Source organism: Vigna umbellata, chromosome 6, assembly GCF_029865625.1.
Source record: "Vigna umbellata cultivar VRB3 chromosome 6, Vumbellata_1.0, whole genome shotgun sequence".
NCBI lineage: Eukaryota > Viridiplantae > Streptophyta > Magnoliopsida > Fabales > Fabaceae > Vigna > Vigna umbellata.
Window position 1 is genome coordinate 19,034,265 of NC_142170.1, and position 18,739 is coordinate 19,053,003.

Below are 18,739 nucleotides of genomic sequence, written 5' to 3' on the forward strand. Positions count from 1 at the left end.
GTGTATGGCACAAATAAATTAATTTTCCTACTAGCCTTTGGTATCTTCCTCTATCTATGCTTGTTGAATCTGAGCATTGAAAGAGCTTATGATTTTGTTCAATTGGTGTATCAACTGGTTTACTCCCAATCAGCCCAGTTTTTGACAGTAAATCAATAGTATATTTTCTTTGGCATAGAAAAATACCATGTTTTGATCTAGCTACTTCAATACCCAAAAAATATTTGAGGTTTCCAAGTTGTTTCATCTCAAATTCAGATGCGAGATATTGTTGTAAACTAGAAATATCATCTTGGTCATTTCCTGTAACAATCATGTCATCTACATATATAATCAAAGCTGTAATTTTTCCTTTTCCTTTCTTAAAAAATAAGGTGTGATCAGAGTTATTTGCTTTATAGCCAAAAGTCTTCACGGACTTGGTAAACCTTCCAAACCATGCTCTTGGGGATTGTTTTAATCCATATAGAGCCTTCTTTAATTTGCAAACCTTCATTCCAATTGAATCAGTCATGCTTGGTGGAGAATCCATATAAATTTCTTCTGAAATTTCTCCGTGTAGGAAAGCGTTTTTCACATCAAATTGTAGAAGAGGCCAATCTTGGTTTGCAGCTAGCGACAAAAGTATTCTCACAGTATTGAGTTTGGCTACTAGTGTGAACGTCTCTTGGTAATCTACATCATAAGACTGAGTATAACCTTTAGTCACAAGTCGTGCTTTATACCTCTCAATAGTTTCATCAACTTTATGCTTAATTGTAAAGACCCATTTGCAGCCCACAGTTTTCTTCCCTCTTGGTAAGGACACAAGATCCCAAGTGTTGTTTTTTTCTAAAGCTGCCATCTCCTCAACCATTGCTTCGGATCTGCCAAAGCTTCCTGTACATTACTAGGAATAGAAATTGAAGATAATTGAGATACAAATGATGCATATGACTGAGATAACCTATGAGATGACACATATTTACTAATGGGATATTTAACTTTGGCTTGGAGGTCTGGTTCATATTTAACTGAAGGTTGACCACGGTTAGAACGAGGTGGAAGAATATATTGAACAGTAGTAGACTCAGTGTTTGGTGTGCTGGTGGTCTCAGGCAGACAAGAATCAATTCCATGATCAATTTCATCTAAATTAGTATTATCAGAGATAGGATCAGAAGGTACCTCTGAAGAGTCAAGTTGAACCTGTGGAGAAGATTGAGCCAATTGGTTATGATCAGAAGACACTGTATTATCCAGAAAAGAAGGGTCCATATTTAGGATTGGCTCACTTCCTACAGAATGATCCTCACACAATAATTTATCTTCACAATCAAACATACCAACATCATGATTATGCACTTCACTTTCATTGCCTCCCTGAAGTGGAGAATCAACATAAAAAAATTCATGTTCATTAAATGTCACATCCATAGAAATATAAAATTTCCTTGATGGTGGATGGTAAGCACGATAACCTTTTTGAGTTGATCCACACCCAACAAAAACACATTTGATCGCTCGTTCTTCAAGCTTTGTACGTTGATGTGGGTGTAAGTGAACATATATAACACATCCAAAAATATGAGGTGGTAAATAAACTATGGGAGGAAGAATACAATGATCAAACAACACATCAAAAGGCCTTCGAAAGTTAAGCACACTAGAAGGGGTTCAATTAATTAAATGAACAGCAGAGCTCACAGCCTCACCCCATAAATGAGATGGGACATTACCATCTATCAAAAGTGATATTGTCACCTCTAATATATGTCTATTTTTCCTCTCAGCCACTCCATTTTGTTGTGGTGAATAAGGACATGTAGTTTGATGCAAGATGCCTTTAGAGTTCATAACTCTATTAATTCAGTCTTAAAATATTCCCCTCCATTGTCTGATCGAATGACCATAATAGATGTGTTAAATTGTGTAACAATCAAATGATAGAAGGAACATACCACATCACACACATCACTTTTATATTTAAGCAAATATACCCAGGTTACCCGAGTACAATCATCAACAAAACTAATAAGCCATTTTTTTCCATTATGTGTAGATTGCGGGGGCAGGACCCCAAACATCTGTGTGAATTAATGAAAAAGGCAAATTAGTTTTGTTATTGCTTAAAGGAAACACAACACGATGATTTTTTGCCAAAGCACAAGTTTCACAAAAAAAATCAGAAATATTGCATTTATGAAATAGTGATGGAAATAATTTTTTTAAATAACCAAAAGAGGGATGTCCCAACCGTCTATGCCACAACCAAATTTCTTTTTTGCTTTTATCTTGTATGTGATCATTCGCAAGACAAGCCAATCCTTTTTTATGGTTTGATTGTGAGACATTTTCAAGATAATACAGTCCTTCACTCTCTCTACCACTAGCAATCTTCTCCTTGGAATGGATGTTCTGAAAAAGACAATGGGTTGGGTAAAACAAGGCAACACAAGAATGTGATTTGGTTAACTTGCTGACAGAGATAAGATTACAGTTTAATTTAGGAACAAATAAAACATCAGGAATCGATAAGGAAGGTGAGAGGGATATAATACCTATACCTTCAATAGGAGATGAGACCCCATTGGCATTAATAATAACTGTTTTAGAACAATTAGAGGAAAAATTAGTAAATATACGAGGATCACAAGTCATATGATCAGTAGAAATACCTGACTTGGTCACAAATCCAATCATTATCCTTAGTAACAACAGAAAGATTAAGGGCAGAATCATGTTTCTCCGATTGATTGTCATCGGAAGAAGCCATCAGAAATATTCAATGAAAAAAAGCACTGATTCCTATATCTTAAAGGATATCAGTGTTGGCTCTTGATACCATATTAGAAGGTGGGTTTTAAGCCTAACTCAACCCCACAAAACCGGCTTGTAAGGTGAGGTTTGCGCCTCACTTATATATTATAATTTGGCCTTATCTCTAGTCGATGTGAGACTTCCAACACACCCCCTTCACGCCGAGGTATAGACATCTCGCGCGTGATAGTAGAAATTGGGTGGTCCGATAACGGCCCGATAACGGGTGGAATAGAAGAATAGAATGCCCACATAGAACTCGCTAGGATAGGCTCTAACCATGGCTCTGATACCATATTAAAAGATTTAAAGAATAATTCTGATATATTATTTCAAAGAGTAGAGTACCATATATATACATTCAAGGATCCTATAATTCTTCATCTATTAAAGGAATGATAGGTGCACAAATTATAATAATATTTAAATTATAACTAACACAATATTTGATTGCCTAATATCCTTTAATAGAATATTTGGCATATCTTAATAATAATGGTATGGTTTCACCTTCAAAGGAGTTGCTCCTTCCGCTAAAGAAATATGGTGATCATGGAAATGAGGTGGCGGTAATGCAGTTGGAATAGAAAAAAATGAAGTTTATGAAGGCGATAGAAAAACTAACTCGGGTTCCATTTCCACTGTTAATTCAGGTAATGATAAGGTTTGTGCACTGTGATCCATCAATGTCATGCTATAAACTTTGGCAGCAGAATTTGTATTAATCATATGCCAAATGTCATGTAAATGTGCTTGCATCAGAGCATGATTCACCTTGTAAAGTAACAAATTTACCATTATGTAGGAATTTTAAGTTTAAAGACTCATAGTCAACAACATAGGGTTCAATTGTCTTGGATCATTTTGCACCTAAAATAATATTAGCTCCTGAAATTGGTGGAAGATATAGGCAACTAAAACTGAAATTGTGCACCAATTTCTCCGTTGCCATGTAATTGTCATCTCCCATCATCACCTTAAACAAAAGAATTGGTTCAACGGAAAGTTTTTTAAAATAAAAAAAATAATGAATTACGTAATATTTTATTTAATAGTGCAAAACTACTAAATAAAATATTACATAGCTCATAATTTATAAAAAATTATAAATCAACACGTAATTATACTATTATATTTATCCAAAATAACCATATTAAGATATAATGTTCTACATCAACTATTTCAAAAAACTAAAAGTTGAACACAAAACTACAACTCTTTCGAAAGATAGGAACTAAACTAAACTTTCACGATCCTATATCTATACAATTGTACTAACATCTCTCCCTACAGTACATCACTATCTAATTTTTCATCTACTCACACTAATAAAGGTCATTATCGCAAAAAAAAAACTAACAAACACACAACATAAACAAAAAGAAATACAAACAAGTTTATAAAAGAATTAAGCATATAACACTTAAATTGATTTCCTAAAAAAAGAAATTTTGAAATAAAATTTTCAAAATACAGTAAGTGCTTCTAAATAAGTTTTCAGGAATATAATTTTTGGAACAAGCATTCTGAAGCACATATAATGATTTTAGGAATTACTTTTTTCTAAATATTATTACAAGAAATGTGTTTCAGAAAAAACTTTCTAAAATATATGAAATGGGTTTTGGAAAGAGCTTTCTGAAACGAGTTTTTTTTCTTCTGTATTTTCTCTCTTCTTCCTCTACAACATTCTTCCTCTCTTCTTCTTCTTTTATAGTGGTGGTGATGATGGACATGATGACAATAATGTGTTGTACACTGATGGATAACTTGGATTAAGTAAGTCAACTTAGTTACCTCTTGCACCCCACAATTTTTTGTGCACCTTCCAAATTTTCAAAGTGACCATTTTACTCTATGTGAAAGTGACTTATTGATTACAGGTTTCAAAACCATTTATGAATAAGCTTCCAGAACAAAAGAAATACATAAAATACATTCTTACATATTCTTTTATATACAAGAGACAATGATGGTAGCATGGTACAATAGTAAAGGATGTTTAACTTTTTTTCTTGTTATTATGAGGTAAAGTTGGTAATTATGGAGATGTAAAAAGGATTAGTCACCAACTTATTGAATCCACATACCTATCAAGCCACATTGAAGTTTCATCATCTTACACTACAATAAAAAGGTAAACAATAACCAGTTTTAGTGACAAAAAATATTACTATCCCTGACTAAATTAGTCACTAATCTTTTCTTAAGTTAGTGACCATTTTAGAGACAAGAAATCATAAAACATTTCTTTTGTTCATCATCAAAAACATATATGTGAGATGGGTATAGCTAGATGTTGCTCCCCCTCTCAACAATCTCCCCCTTTTTTGATGATACACAATAAGAAATTTGTTTTCTAGTTACTCTTCCCCTTTGGACATTAGCTAAAAATGACAGAACAAGTAACATGGAAGAACATCAAAAGTAATCCTTACAGACCATTGAAGAATGTGATGCTCCCCCTATCATTAAGAAATGTAGCACTTAACAAAAATGAGTAGTACAAGATTGATTACAGAGTGAGAATCAAAGCTCAGTTGATCAATTGAAATAGTATAACAATATACAGATTAAAGTAATTATACTGAATTCAAATGAATATATCAAGAAATATCATGTGCAAATGCTAATACTCATGATAATGTATGCATCTTAGATAAAGCATATAGTATGATTGCATTGTAAATGTATGATACCAACAAATGAAGCAGTAGAATATATGAAAATTGTTTAAGAATATTTGCAACAATGGTGCTTTTTCATTATGAAGCATATATAATGATTTTTTAAAATGATTTTTATCAATATGCAACATATGACATGTAAAATATGTTAATCATGCATATAAGAACAATTAAGACATGTTTAGCAATTGAAAACAACAGTTATAAACATGTAAAACCATTTTCTACCACTTAATTGATTACATTATTTATGTAACAGATTAAGTTTTACTGTAATGAGAAAAATTTAATAGATTATAAATTCATTTAATCTGTTAAATTTCCCAAAGTTGATCAGTTTCATGATTTTGATCATTCAATTTGTGATGATCATTTTACAACCTACAAACACAACTTTTTCAATAATGTTGAGTGTTAGTAACATGATGAAAAAGATAAGAACAACAATTGTGTAGCAATGTATGATCCATAAATGAAAATGAATGATCAATGATCAAAGACAAAATGACAAGTTTCAGATTATTGTGCACAACTTTGATCAAGAATGCCCACTTTATTTCTGTTATTATAAAACATTTCCTTTGACAGAGGTTTTGTAAAAATGTCAGCCCATTGATGCAAAGTATCAACAAATTTAATTTTAACTTCACCCTTTGAGACATGATCTCTAATGACATGTTTTTTAATGTAGAATGGAATTTTTACACTAGTGCAAAATTGGGCTTTAACGTCACCCCACAGACGTCGGACTACAAAATAACCAATGTAAATTATTGACCGGTGGCATTTTCGTAAATAAGTGGGCATATAGACGTCTGTTAGGCGGGGCCCCAACGTCTATAATATTATAGACGTCGGGCCCCCCCTTAACAGACGTCTATATGCCTGACAGGTAGGTGAAAAGTCATTTTTATCAGCCTTAGAGACGTCTGATCCCGCCACTTCGATGTTTATATTCGATTATAGACGTCGGTGCCCCTCCCAACGGACATGTATATGTCTGACAGGTAGATGAAAAGTTATTTTTTTCCGTCGTACAAACGTCGGATCACGCCATCCGACGTCTAAATGGCCTGATGAAAAGTTGTTTTGGACGTCATATTAGTGAGGGCCCCGACGTCTAGGCCAGAATAGACGTCGGTTCACCTGGGCAGCCAACGTCTAGTTTGCTATTAAATCAAACCCGCTGTTACGAGCACCACTTCATCGTCTTCCTTCTCGCCTTTTCTCTCCGCGACATTACTTTTCCAGGTGCATTTTTGTCTCTTTTGAACCATTTAAACATACTTTTATTCCGATTATATTAGTCTTTGCTTGATTATCTTTCACTTGAACCGATTAAAATGAATTTTTGTTGTGTTTTGGTGCAATTTTTCTCGTGTCTTTGGGTAGCATTGTACCGCATTCTCTCTTTGCTAGTTTCCTCGTATGAAAAGCTTGCATCTTTTGGATGTCTTATAGCATTTCAACACAAAATCGAACTTCGGTCCTTGCCTAGTTCTATTGTCACCGTTCGTTTTCATTGGCGGTTTTAATGGAACTAGGCAAGGACCTAGATTCGGTTTTCGGTTGAAATGCCATAAGAGATCCAAAAGACGCAACCTTTTCTATGATGAAACTAGCAAAGAAAGAAGGTGCTACTACGCTACTCAAAGACACGAGCTGCAGTAGATGTCGGTTAATGCAATGTCCGACGTCTAAGGGGCTCCATAAACGTCGGACATTGTATTGTCTAACGTCTATGGAGCCCTTTAGACATCGGACATTGCATTAACCGACGTCTATGGAGCCCCTTAGACGTCGGGGTCATACAGTAACCGATGTCTATAAAGACGTCGGACCTGTTTGAGTCCGACGTTTGATTAACGTCACCCACAAAGACGTCGATTCTGGAGCTGACGTTAAAAGACCAAAATAACAGACGTTAAATTCCCTTTCTACACTAGTGTTAGTTAAATTGATAACACTTGTATTATCACATTTTAAAGGGATGTGATCTAAATGAATACCATAATCCTCTGACTGACTCTTTATCCAAAGAGATTGAGCACAACAGCTTCCAACCGCAATGTAGTCGGCTTCAGTGATGGATAATGTCACACAAGCCTACTTCTTTGAATGTCAAGTAATCAGAAAGCATCCTAGTAAATGAGAAGTGCCACTAGTGTTCTTTTTGTCCAGCTTACAAACCCCAAAATCAAAATCATTATAATCTTCAAGGGATAAATTTGGATACTTCTTGATTCTTTTTATAGTAGTTAGATGTGATTCTTTTGGATAGGATTGAAATCTAGCATACTAACAAACACTATGCATAATGTTTGGACGACTAACAGTTAGGTAAAGTAGTGACCCGATCATACCTCTATACATTTTCTAGTCTACATCTTTACCTTTTTTATCTCTGTCCAAGTAGAAATTTGTGGCCATTGGAGTTGCAGCTTTTTTGTATTCATCAATTTTGAATTTCTTTAACAGATCATCATAGTACTTTGATTGATGAATGAAGATATCAATGTCTCCTTGCTTTACTTGCAGTCCAAGGAAGTAGTTTAGTTCCCCCATCAAAGACATCTCAAACTCCTCCTGCATGCTCTTAGAAAATTCTTTGCACAATAGAGGGTTAGTGGATCCAAATACTATATAATCAACATATATTTGCACAAACAATCAATCTTTTCCAGATTTCTTAATGAATAATGTTGAATCAACTTTACCCCTTTGAAATTCCTTCTTGAGAAGGAACTCACTTAACCTTTCATACCAAGAGCATTGAGCTTGTTTGAGTCCATATAAGGCTTTCTTCAGTTTGAAAATATGATCAGCGAACTCAAAGTCTTGGAAGCCAGGTGGTTGTTCCATAAATACTTCTTCCTTAATGTAGTCATTTAGGCACTTTTTACATCCATTTGATATAGCTTGAAGTTCAGCATTGATGCAATTGCAAGAAGGATTCTTATAGCTTCAAGTCTGGCCACAAGAGCATAAGTCTCATAATAACCTATTCCTTCTTCTTGGCTATTTTCTTTTGCTACAAGTCTTGCTTTATTCTTGATGATGACTCTAGAATAATCCATTTTATTTCTGAAAAGCCACTTCGCTCGTATTACTTGTTGTGCAATTTTCCTTAGAATTAGCTCCTACACATTGTTCCTTTTGAATTTGATTTAATTCTTCCTCCATAGCTAGGAACCAACTCTCATCTTTTAGAGCATCATTCACATTCATCGGTTCAATCTGTGAAACAAAGGCAACGTTCATGCAGAACTTATTTAATTATCTCCTTGTAGACACACCCTTTATAATATCACCAATGATGTTGCTTGTTGAGACATTTCTAAGAGCTTTCCAGTCTTTGATAGAATTTGTACTGGTTCTAGTTTCTATGACAGCAAGTGTTTGAGTTTCTTGAGTCCCTTCAACCTCTAATTCTTCTCCTACATCAAATTCACCTGCATCTATGCACTCTCTAGGCTGCATTGGGTTAGTAATACAATCAAAATGTTCATCAAATGCAACATGTACAGATTCTTCAACAGATAGAGTTCTCTTGTTATTTACCCTATATGTCTTGTTGTTTAAAGAATATCCTATGAAGATTGCATCATCAGCTTTAGAATCAAACTTACCAAGATTGCTTTTACCATTATTTAACACAAAGCATTTGCAACCAAATACCCTTAGGTGAGTAATGTTGGGTTTTCTACCTTTGAATAGCTCATAGGGGTAAGCTTAAGCATGAGTATAATGATGTTCCTATTCAGCACATAACAAGCTATGCTGACAACGTAAACATAGAAATGTTTAGACAGTGATCTCTCATTCAACATAGTCCTATCAAGCTCTTCTAAGGCTTTATTGTTCCTTTCAACTACATCATTCTGTTGTGGTGTTCTAGGTGCCGAGAAGTTATGTGATATGCCTTGTTCATCACAAAAGTTCTCAAAGTTTTCATTCTGAAACTCTCTCTCATGATCACTTCTAATAGCCTTTATCATAAGATCTTTTTTATTTTGAATAGTAGAGGCAAATGTCTTAAAAGTTCTAAATATCACTCTTAGATTTAAGAAAGAAAGTCTAAGTGAACCTAGAATAATCATCTACTATGACCAAACCATAAAGATTTTCTCCTAGACTTTTGATTCTTGAAGGGAAAAACAGATCCATATGTAAAAGCTCAAGAGGTCTAGCAGTAGATATTACCCTCTTTGATTTAAAAGATGCTCTAGTTTGTTTCCCTTTTTGACAAGCATCACAAAGTCTATCAGATTCAAATTTTATGTTTGGCAGTCCTAGAACAAGACCTCTAGATGCAAGTTTATTTAAATGAGGCATGTGAATGTGTGCAAGTCTTTTGTGCCACAACCAAGGCTCATCTTCTTTAGACAACAAGCATATCACAAATTTAAAAGAAGTTTTTCTAAAACCAACCATGTATATATTGTTGTATCTCTTTCCAATTAACATAAGTTCATTTGAAGAATCATGACAAATTAAACAAGGATTTGGTTCAAATGCAACTTTTAATCATTTATCACATAATTGTCTAATGCTAAGCAGGTTATGTTTCAACCCATCAACGAGTAAGACATTTTCAATGATATATGAAGAGGGTGTTTGTATTTTACCAATACCAACAATTTTGCCCTTATTGTTGTTCCCATATGTGACATGATCATTGTTTTTTAAGGTAGGATGACGAACCTTGTAGGATCTCCAGTCATATGTCTGGAACATCCGTTGTCAAGATGCCATATGGCTTCTTTTTTAACCTTTTCTTCATTGTTTCCAGCCTGTGCAAATCATGCCATCATGCTCAAATTTGTTTATTGTTCTGGGTGCTCGCATACATCTTTTATGCCTTCATTCTCTTGCTACAGATCTTGGTCTCTGGAGTGCTCTTGATTTTCTGCAAGATTCAAGTCAGATTTCCCTTTGCATGTCAAGAATTTTGAGAACCTTTCTGCCATCAAATATGTTTCTCCATTCTCTGAATTTTCCACAAGTTTTAGATGTTGGTGAATCATTTCTCCATTTGATTTGATCTCCTTGATCTTCTTGTCTTAATAGGCTAATTAGAACTGTTAATCACAGAATTCCATACATCTTTGCCTATTGAATTCAAGAAACCATTATTCTAATCATCAATTACACTTTTGCTCATAGTTTGAGATATATTGGCCGTCACGAACTCTTAAATCGGTTATGCGGAAAACCTAACTGATTAAAATTCGAGTAATTTTTGAATTCTCAACTCTGGTGCCAATTATTAAAAATGTGATGCCTTATATCTCAACCAAGAGGAGGGTGAACTGGATTTTGCTTTAAAAAATGTTCTTTCAAAAAGCTTTGCAAAATCTTTAAGCAAGAATACAGAGATATCGCCTCTCAATGCACTCTTTTTTCCCACTCAATATCACTTACAATACAAGATGTGAACACCTCACAATCTCACAAACCGGAAAAGCAATCCCAACTTTCTCTACACCTTGAGAGCAATCCCAACTCCCAATGCAGAACACTTCGGTTCTCCTCCTGGCTAACACCAACAAGAACACAATCCTCTTGATTGCAATGTAGACACTGATCCTCAAGAAGTGTAGATATGATCAACAATGCTTCAAGACAACTTTCTAGCAAGAATCTTTATGATTTTCCCAAATGAATGATCTTGATTCTCCAAGAAGTTCTTACACGCTCCTGCAATCAATATTCAACAACCAAATTAGTTATGAAAGTGTAAGTTCATGTAATTGTATTGAAACAGCACGCAAGTCATCTATTTATAGAATTTTCAATTCTTGACGCAATTTAATTCATTATGCAATTAATGTAATATGTTAATCTTTTCCTTCTACATTAATAGTTTTACATCTGTATCAAATTTAACATATTAAACAGTGCATGTAATCGATTAAATAAATCATACAAGCCAACAACATTCAAATATGACCGCTATAGGAAATTATGACATTTAATGAAAATGATTTTCACAAGATAATCAATTTAACTGATTATGAAACTTAAGTAACCGGTTAAGTTCCATACTTAAGCAAATATCAAAATCTCTTTTCTTTCCAAACACATCAATGCACTCAGCAAACACATGTTGGCATAGCAACGTGTTTTAATCGATTATATAACTAATATAATCGATTATTACACAACTATTTTGTCAATGTTAAGCATGTACTAAAATCTGAAGAAATTTAACAGATTTTATACAAGTTTAATTGATTATTTCTTCCGAATATACACTGTGCAATTAATGTGTTTCAACCTATGATTCATTTACAAATCAATGAATACATACAAGAAGCATTTCAAGCACAAATACAATAATGATCAAACAACTGTTATGTGATTTGGTGTGGAAGAAACCATAAAACATTTCTTTTGTTCATCATCAAAAAAATATGTGTGAGATGGGTATAACTAGATACAACTCCCCTTATCAACAATTAGGACACAATGTTGGGTTGACGTTGTTAATGAATAAAAGAAAGGACGACTATGAGGGGTAGGACAACTTACTACCAATTACATTACTGGAAAAGGTATATTGAAGCACCAACCATTTGAATCCAACATTTTTTATGAGACTGTTGTCCAGCTCAAACAACAATTGTCCAACTCAAACAACAACTACAAGCTCGTGACCAAATTCATGATGAACCCATCATCGTCCTAGTAACAACATCCTCCAATCCATTCCACCCTAATGTAACCATCTCCCTACCAATAGCCACCTTCCTAGCATGAAGAAGAAGGGCTCCTGGCCTTCAGTAATACCCTTCTTTTTTGTAGTGCCGGCATTAGCCTTAACAACATGAAAAAGAAGATAATTATTTAGAAGACTATGATGATTATTAGAACATTATTTAGTTTTACATACATTTACTTTTATGATTTATTTTTTCTTATATGAATGACAATATTACTATGTTTTTAATTATACGGATTTTATTTATGATTCATTGCATTGTCTTAATTGCGACATTTGTTTGCATTATCTGAATTGAGACATCTGTCTGTATTAATTATATTATGACATATTTATTGTAGTGGATAGGGAATGTTGTCCACTACACATAATTTTGTTTTGGACTTTATCGATGGACTTACTGACAAAATAATTTGTCGATAATGCAATCCGTTTTGTCACGTCATTAATGACAGAACATGGTCTTTGGTAATTACCGATGGCTATTGACTATTTGTAATTATAAACAATTTGTGTCCTTCGGTAATTACCGACGGTCTACATCCATCGGTAATTATCGACAGTCATGATCCATTGGTAAATGTTTCTGACAAGGTACTTATCGACAAATTTCTGTCTATTAATAATTTGTAAAAGAAATTGATATTATCAACGGATTTTAGTATATTTATCGACAGATGTCTTCTGTCTGTAAATAAAAAATTTTTTAGTGGTGAAAACCTTGTAATTTTGCCAGTTTGACTAATTTGATACTATTGTTTCCCTAACTTACTTGAAGTAAATTTTGCATGTCAATTATAATAAATTGTGCTTGCTCATAATTTAAAATATGAGTTGATTTGAAATGTTTGTTAGATTATGTCCTACTGATTGAGCTAAAGCTTGCAGATGTACACAATTTTCTAAGTTGAGAATGCATCTTTTATTTATTTAAGTACGATCAATAATTATGATAAAGTATGTGATAAGTTTTGGAATATAAAAAAATTATAATAACTGAAGTTGGCGCTGGTAGACTTTGGTTGTTAAGTACTGCTACATTCGAGACTTACTTGAGGTGTCAGGTTAATCATCCCATTTATGGAAAATGATTGGGACTTCAGGCAGTACCAACACTAGAGCCCCTTTCCTTGGGATCTTTCCCAGATATTTTGTTTTTTGCTTCCACCAATTTAATAATGCATATCATCTTTTTATCATAAAAGGACCTTCATCAAATTTTACTTTTTATTTCCATCTTGGAAAACGATACTTAGACAACAAATTTTGACAACATTTCGACACAGCACACGTGTCAGCGTGTGAGAGGCCCACATTTTGGTTGGAAAAAGCTGCTGTAATCTGAGCATTTCTGATGAAACCTGCTTGAACGCTGACGTGGCGAGGACGGGCACGGGCAGATTGGGGGAGTGCGTTTCAAATTTGAATTTTATGTTGTCACTTCGTAGACAGAGAAGAAGCGCGAACAACCAAAACCCACTTGTGTGACCTAGACGAGAGAGTTGGAGAAAGGGTTCAGGAGCGAGAGAGAGAGAGACCGAGTCGTTGCCGGAGTGAAGCCGCCGTTCACTGTTGAAGGCCGTGTCGGAGAGATCGAACGCCCTCCAGCCCGTTCCGTTTCAGGGGCGCCGCAGCTCCGTCGAAGCGAACACGGCATCGTGTTCCGTCCGTTCCGGCCCAGCGACGTACGAAGGCGTTGAAGGTGTCGCATCGTCCCAGGTGGTTCCGTCCGTGTCCCGGAGTGCCGCCGGACGTTCGCCGGAGTCTCGCCGGAGTGTGGGCTGTCACACATTTGTCCAAAAAGAGGGGTTTTCCGCCACACGTCGTGTTCACTGAAGGTTGGTTTGGTTTTTGATTTTTCAGTGGAATTAATGTTGAATACATGGATCATGTTGTTATTGGATTGGATTTGGTGTTGTTCTGTTACTCATTTTTATACAAGTGTTGTGGTTAATCTTACATTGTTGTTGTAATTCTGTTCGATTGGTAGTCATGGATTGCAATAACGAAGAAGGTTACAAGAATGTAAGTATATATAACAATACGAAAAGTTTAACCTTTCTTTCAAAACAGGGTATAATGGTTTTAATTGTTTGAAAATGAATTGTAGTTGCGGTTGCGGGCATGGAGTGACACAAAACCGATAGTGGACCTTAATTCCATACTAGGCGACAGTCATAGGACACGGATCGAAATGACTCCGTTCAAGTGGTGTGTTTATATGAACAGTCCAATTGACTTCTGCACTCCTTTGTTGAAGGAAATGGTTAGACGTTGGGTTAGCCGCAACGAATCTTTTGTTTTGAAGCAAACAATGGTACCATTTACAGTAGGCGATGTTTGCATGGGTTTAGGGTTGGGTGTTGGTGGTTTAGATGTAAATTTTGATGATGACTTCGATGGTGTTGTTTGTCATCAATTTTCGTCAAAGTCATTCACTGTAAAAGATGTCATACATAGGATAAAGTTGTTAATACAAAATAATGAGACGGATGTTGATTGTGTTTGTCGTTTGTATATTTTAGTTTGTTTTATTGTTTTCTACTTTCCTAGACATTCAAAGGCAGTTAGTAACATGCCTTTTAGAGTATTAGATAACATTGATAATTTGTACAAATATAATTGGGCAAAAGCTGTGCACACATTTGTCCTAAATAGTTTAGGAAATGCTTCAAGGAAGATAAGGCAAGGTCACATAAGGGACCTCGGTCTTAGTGGGAATGTTGCCGTGTTGCAGGTAAGAAATTCAAAATTAGATTACGTTTGATGTGGGCATAATTTGTTTATTATATGATTAATGTTTTGGTTAATATTTGTTTTTTAGCTATGGGCGGTCGAACGTTTGGGTTTAGCGGACGGTGCACATGACATTGTCTTCCCGCGAATAATGAATTGGCGTTCGCTTAAGTTAAGGTGTAACAAAATAGAGGAATTGTTTAAACGGAAAGAGGTAAGTTAGCTGTTATTTTAATTGACATTTTTTTGATATGTAGTACATGAATTGTGTCTTTTTGTTATTAAATGATTACTTACATAAGGATGTTTATAGATATGTTGGGAGTGGTTTTTGCGGGACGAGGACCGTCAAAACTCAATGATTTGTGCGGCCCTTCATTTGGAAGAAGGGTCAATAGCGGAAGATGATGGAGATGAGTTAGGGTTAAGTTGGGAACAAGTGGTCATGAAGAAAATTGAAGACAACCAAAGAAAAATGGTTGCAATGGATAAAGATTTGAGAAGTTTGGCTACATTGGTCGGTGTTGGGAAGGAAGATTATGAGAAAGGGAATGATGGTAAAGAAGAGGATGGTGATGTTGATGGTCATGGTGGGGCAGGGCAATGTTTTCAAACATTCACGTATAGTGATGTGGGTGGTTGTTGCTCAGGACTGAAGGATGACGTTGAGGACGTTATGGATATTGGACCTGTTGTAAGCACTGTGGCAGTACATGATGACAGTGACGATGATAATTTTTTGAATGTAAATCGAACACAGTTGTACAACATGGTGATTCCGTTTAAACTTCCTTGGAGGTAATGAATTTCTCACTTTCACAATTCTTAAATTCCATTTATTAATAGTGTGATGATGAAACATGTTGACTTATGTCATATTTTTCTTTGAAGGGTTGTTTCTGAAATTTCCGGTCAAACATTTGGAACCCAAGAGTGTTATTCTTTTGGACCTAGGATGCAGGTTGGCAACACGGTAATAATGAAATTTGATGTGTGAATTTATGATTTATTTTATGTATAGTAATTGGAATTGTATAGTATTAAGAAGTTGTTGGTTGTGTAGGGGATTTTGTTTGCCACATCAGTGTTCATGTTCTTTGAAAGAAGGAGTACCGGAGTAGTGAAAAGGATATGTTTTAGTCCATTATATGCGGTACGTTAAAATAGTAGTTGTTTTATGCTGTTAATAATCTGTTAACATGAGAAATGAAAGCTAACCGTGTCATTTCCTTGCAGACCCATGTTTTAATTGAGTCAAGAAAGAGAAAGAGTAATCGCAAAGTTTGGACATTGAATGACTACTCTCACTACTTCCAGTCTAATATCATCGGATTTGATGACATTGTTAATGCCGAATTTGTTAGTGCAATTACATTTCATTGAAGTTATTTCGAGAGTATGTTTATGGTTATTCGTAGTTGATGGTGTGATATTAATTTTGTTGTAGTTGTTTGTCCCAATAATCCATGACGGCCATTGGTGGTGCTACGCTGTGAAGATTCCATCATTGGAAATGTTTGCACTGGACTCTTTTGGGCACAAAAGAAAGGAACGACAAAAGATTGACAATGTCATTGTATGTATAGTAATTGATGTTTACTTTGTGATTCCAAATTTATAAGCGAAGTATGTTGTTTCCAGGCACATAATCTTGCATTGCTTTTTGGACATTTGTTGAATTGTTCGGAAGAGAACAAACCATCATTGGAGATACAACACTTGCATACTCCAATCCAACCAAACAAGTATGTTTATAATGTTCATTTTTGTAAGTATAATATTTTATTGTATAATTGACATGTTAAATATCATACTGGTGTTGTTGGACTTGTTTTGATGTAGATTTGATTGTGGAGTAATTGTTTTGAAAATTATGGAGTTGTGGGATGGCATTGACAAATATGAAACAAAGACAATGCCCAGTTACACAACTGTAAGCTGTCTAAATTTGTATGTTGTGCATCTTTCATACAAATGTTGCATTGGATTAATGTTTTGTGCATTATTGTGTTTGCAGGAAGAACTACAACAAGTTAGGGAGCATTATGTTTGTCAATGGATTCTGGATGTGGACAACGTGCGGAGGAATCAAGTGTTGGAAGATTTAGGCATGTTGTAGAATGTTGGGAAGTAATGATGTTTGAACATTTGTTGATACGTCTGATATTTATGTACTGGTTGCACATCCAATGTGATTTTTGAAAATTTTGAGAAATATATGTGGTAGTTGAAATTAAGTTATTTGAAGTTATTTGACTGTGATGTGCAAAACGTTTTATCGAAGTACGTACTGGTCCTCTGTGTGCAAAGAGTTATACCAAAGTAACCACTTATTTAGCCTTTGGTAACAGTTGTGGTCCTGCAGGTGGACTTTTTCAGACACCGAACGCTCGTCCAAGTGCGGAAGCAGGAAAGGACGGTCGGCCAAGAGAACGAACGCATATTGTTACAGGAGAACGAACGTGCATTTGACGCTCGTCCAGGGAAAAGACGACGGTCGCCGAACAGAACGAACGTTGGTCAGGAGAACGAACGTGCATTTGACGCTCGTCCAGGGAAAAGACGACGGTCGCCGAACAGAACGAACGTTGGTCAGGAGAACGAACGTGCATTTGACGGTCGTCCAGGGTGAAGACGGCGGTCACCCTATGGACGGAAGTTAACGAACGTTCGGCCATGCAGAAGTGCACGCTCGTCCACTTATTTAGCCATTGATAGCAGTGGAGATCATAAATGTCGTTCTTTGGAAATTAAGTACAAGTCGAACACATTAGCCAAATTTATTTGTAACAGCAGGACGGATAACTGAATGTGCGTAAATGTTTAAGAACAAAACGTTCGCATCAGCGACTGACAAGTTTCCTTAGTATGTCGTATATTTCGTTGGATGAAGTGGGGTTTTGTGGGATGCTTTGTACGGACGACTTGGTTGTTGGGTATGTTGTCCATCCACACAGGCCTTCAACATATGAATTCAGCTGAATTTGTTTGACATGAACGATGTCGGATGGATCCAATAGCAAATGGTGAAACCAAAGGAAGGCTACGTAAGGTGGGTGACAATGATGTCGAACGTAAATAATGGTCAAAACATAACGTAAGTGCATAGTGTACGTTACAAAACATAAGTCATATTTATGTTAAGTAATGCTTCAAATACAAACATAACGTTAATTTGTAAACGGTCATCAATCTTCCATGGGGGTTGTTGTTTTATAATTAGAGCCAGAAGGACAAGACTTTTCAGATGGACCAACATCTTTGTTCTTGTTGTTGTTTTCGGGACATGGGTTGGATCGAATCACAGGTCTTGATGAAGCGTTAAGTAGTTCCTGAGTTGGAGGACCTATGTCAGCTTTGAAGACCTACACATTGGTTAAAGTCAGTTTAACAATACGACTGCCGTACGTATCCAACAAAATAAATAGGATTTAGTTATGAGTTCACGATATTACCTTCACAACGTTCCGGACTGTTATATTCAAATAGTAATTCCTGCCAAAAGGACTCAATGCACCAACCTGTGCGTAAAGACATGCATAACATTTAAAAGCAATGAATAAGTTACCGTGGTGCATGATTGTTAAAGGTTATAATTAGAAGGTGTAGTTGGTTTACACTTTGCAATAATAACACAGCACCAACTCCTATATCCGGCCCAAACTCTGGATGCAGAAGGACTTTCTTGAGAACCGAAGCAGACAATGACGTACTTTGATCCTGTTAGGAAGGAATACCGAAAAAGTTAACATAGCAGGCTTTTAAGAAAGTTAACAATGTAGACACTGTGGCA

At 35.5% G+C, this 18,739-nt stretch overlaps 1 protein-coding gene across 1 annotated transcript; it reads left to right on the plus strand.

Annotated features, from left to right (window-relative positions):
- The first annotated feature begins 14,202 nt into the window (after positions 1-14,202).
- On the plus strand, positions 14,203-17,065 carry LOC124846268 (uncharacterized). The gene is made up of 12 exons (XM_088093537.1): positions 14,203-14,235; positions 14,321-14,676; positions 14,764-14,947; positions 15,035-15,160; positions 15,260-15,744; positions 15,838-15,919; positions 16,010-16,099; positions 16,183-16,305; positions 16,394-16,522; positions 16,588-16,691; positions 16,789-16,879; positions 16,964-17,065. Exons 1-12 carry the CDS (start codon positions 14,203-14,205, stop codon positions 17,063-17,065), a joined length of 1,905 nt encoding a protein of 634 aa, XP_087949663.1.
- Positions 17,066-18,739: the final 1,674 nt, after the last annotated feature.

Bases quoted from the DNA above. Each gene is read 5' to 3' on its own strand.
- LOC124846268 (XM_088093537.1), top strand. From the start codon at position 14,203: ATGGATTGCAATAACGAAGAAGGTTACAAGAAT. The intron at 14,236-14,320 runs GTAAGTATATAT...AATGAATTGTAG, and splicing joins ACGAAGAAGGTTACAAGAAT to TTGCGGTTGCGGGCATGGAG. The intron at 16,306-16,393 runs GTTAGTGCAATT...ATTTTGTTGTAG, and splicing joins ACATTGTTAATGCCGAATTT to TTGTTTGTCCCAATAATCCA.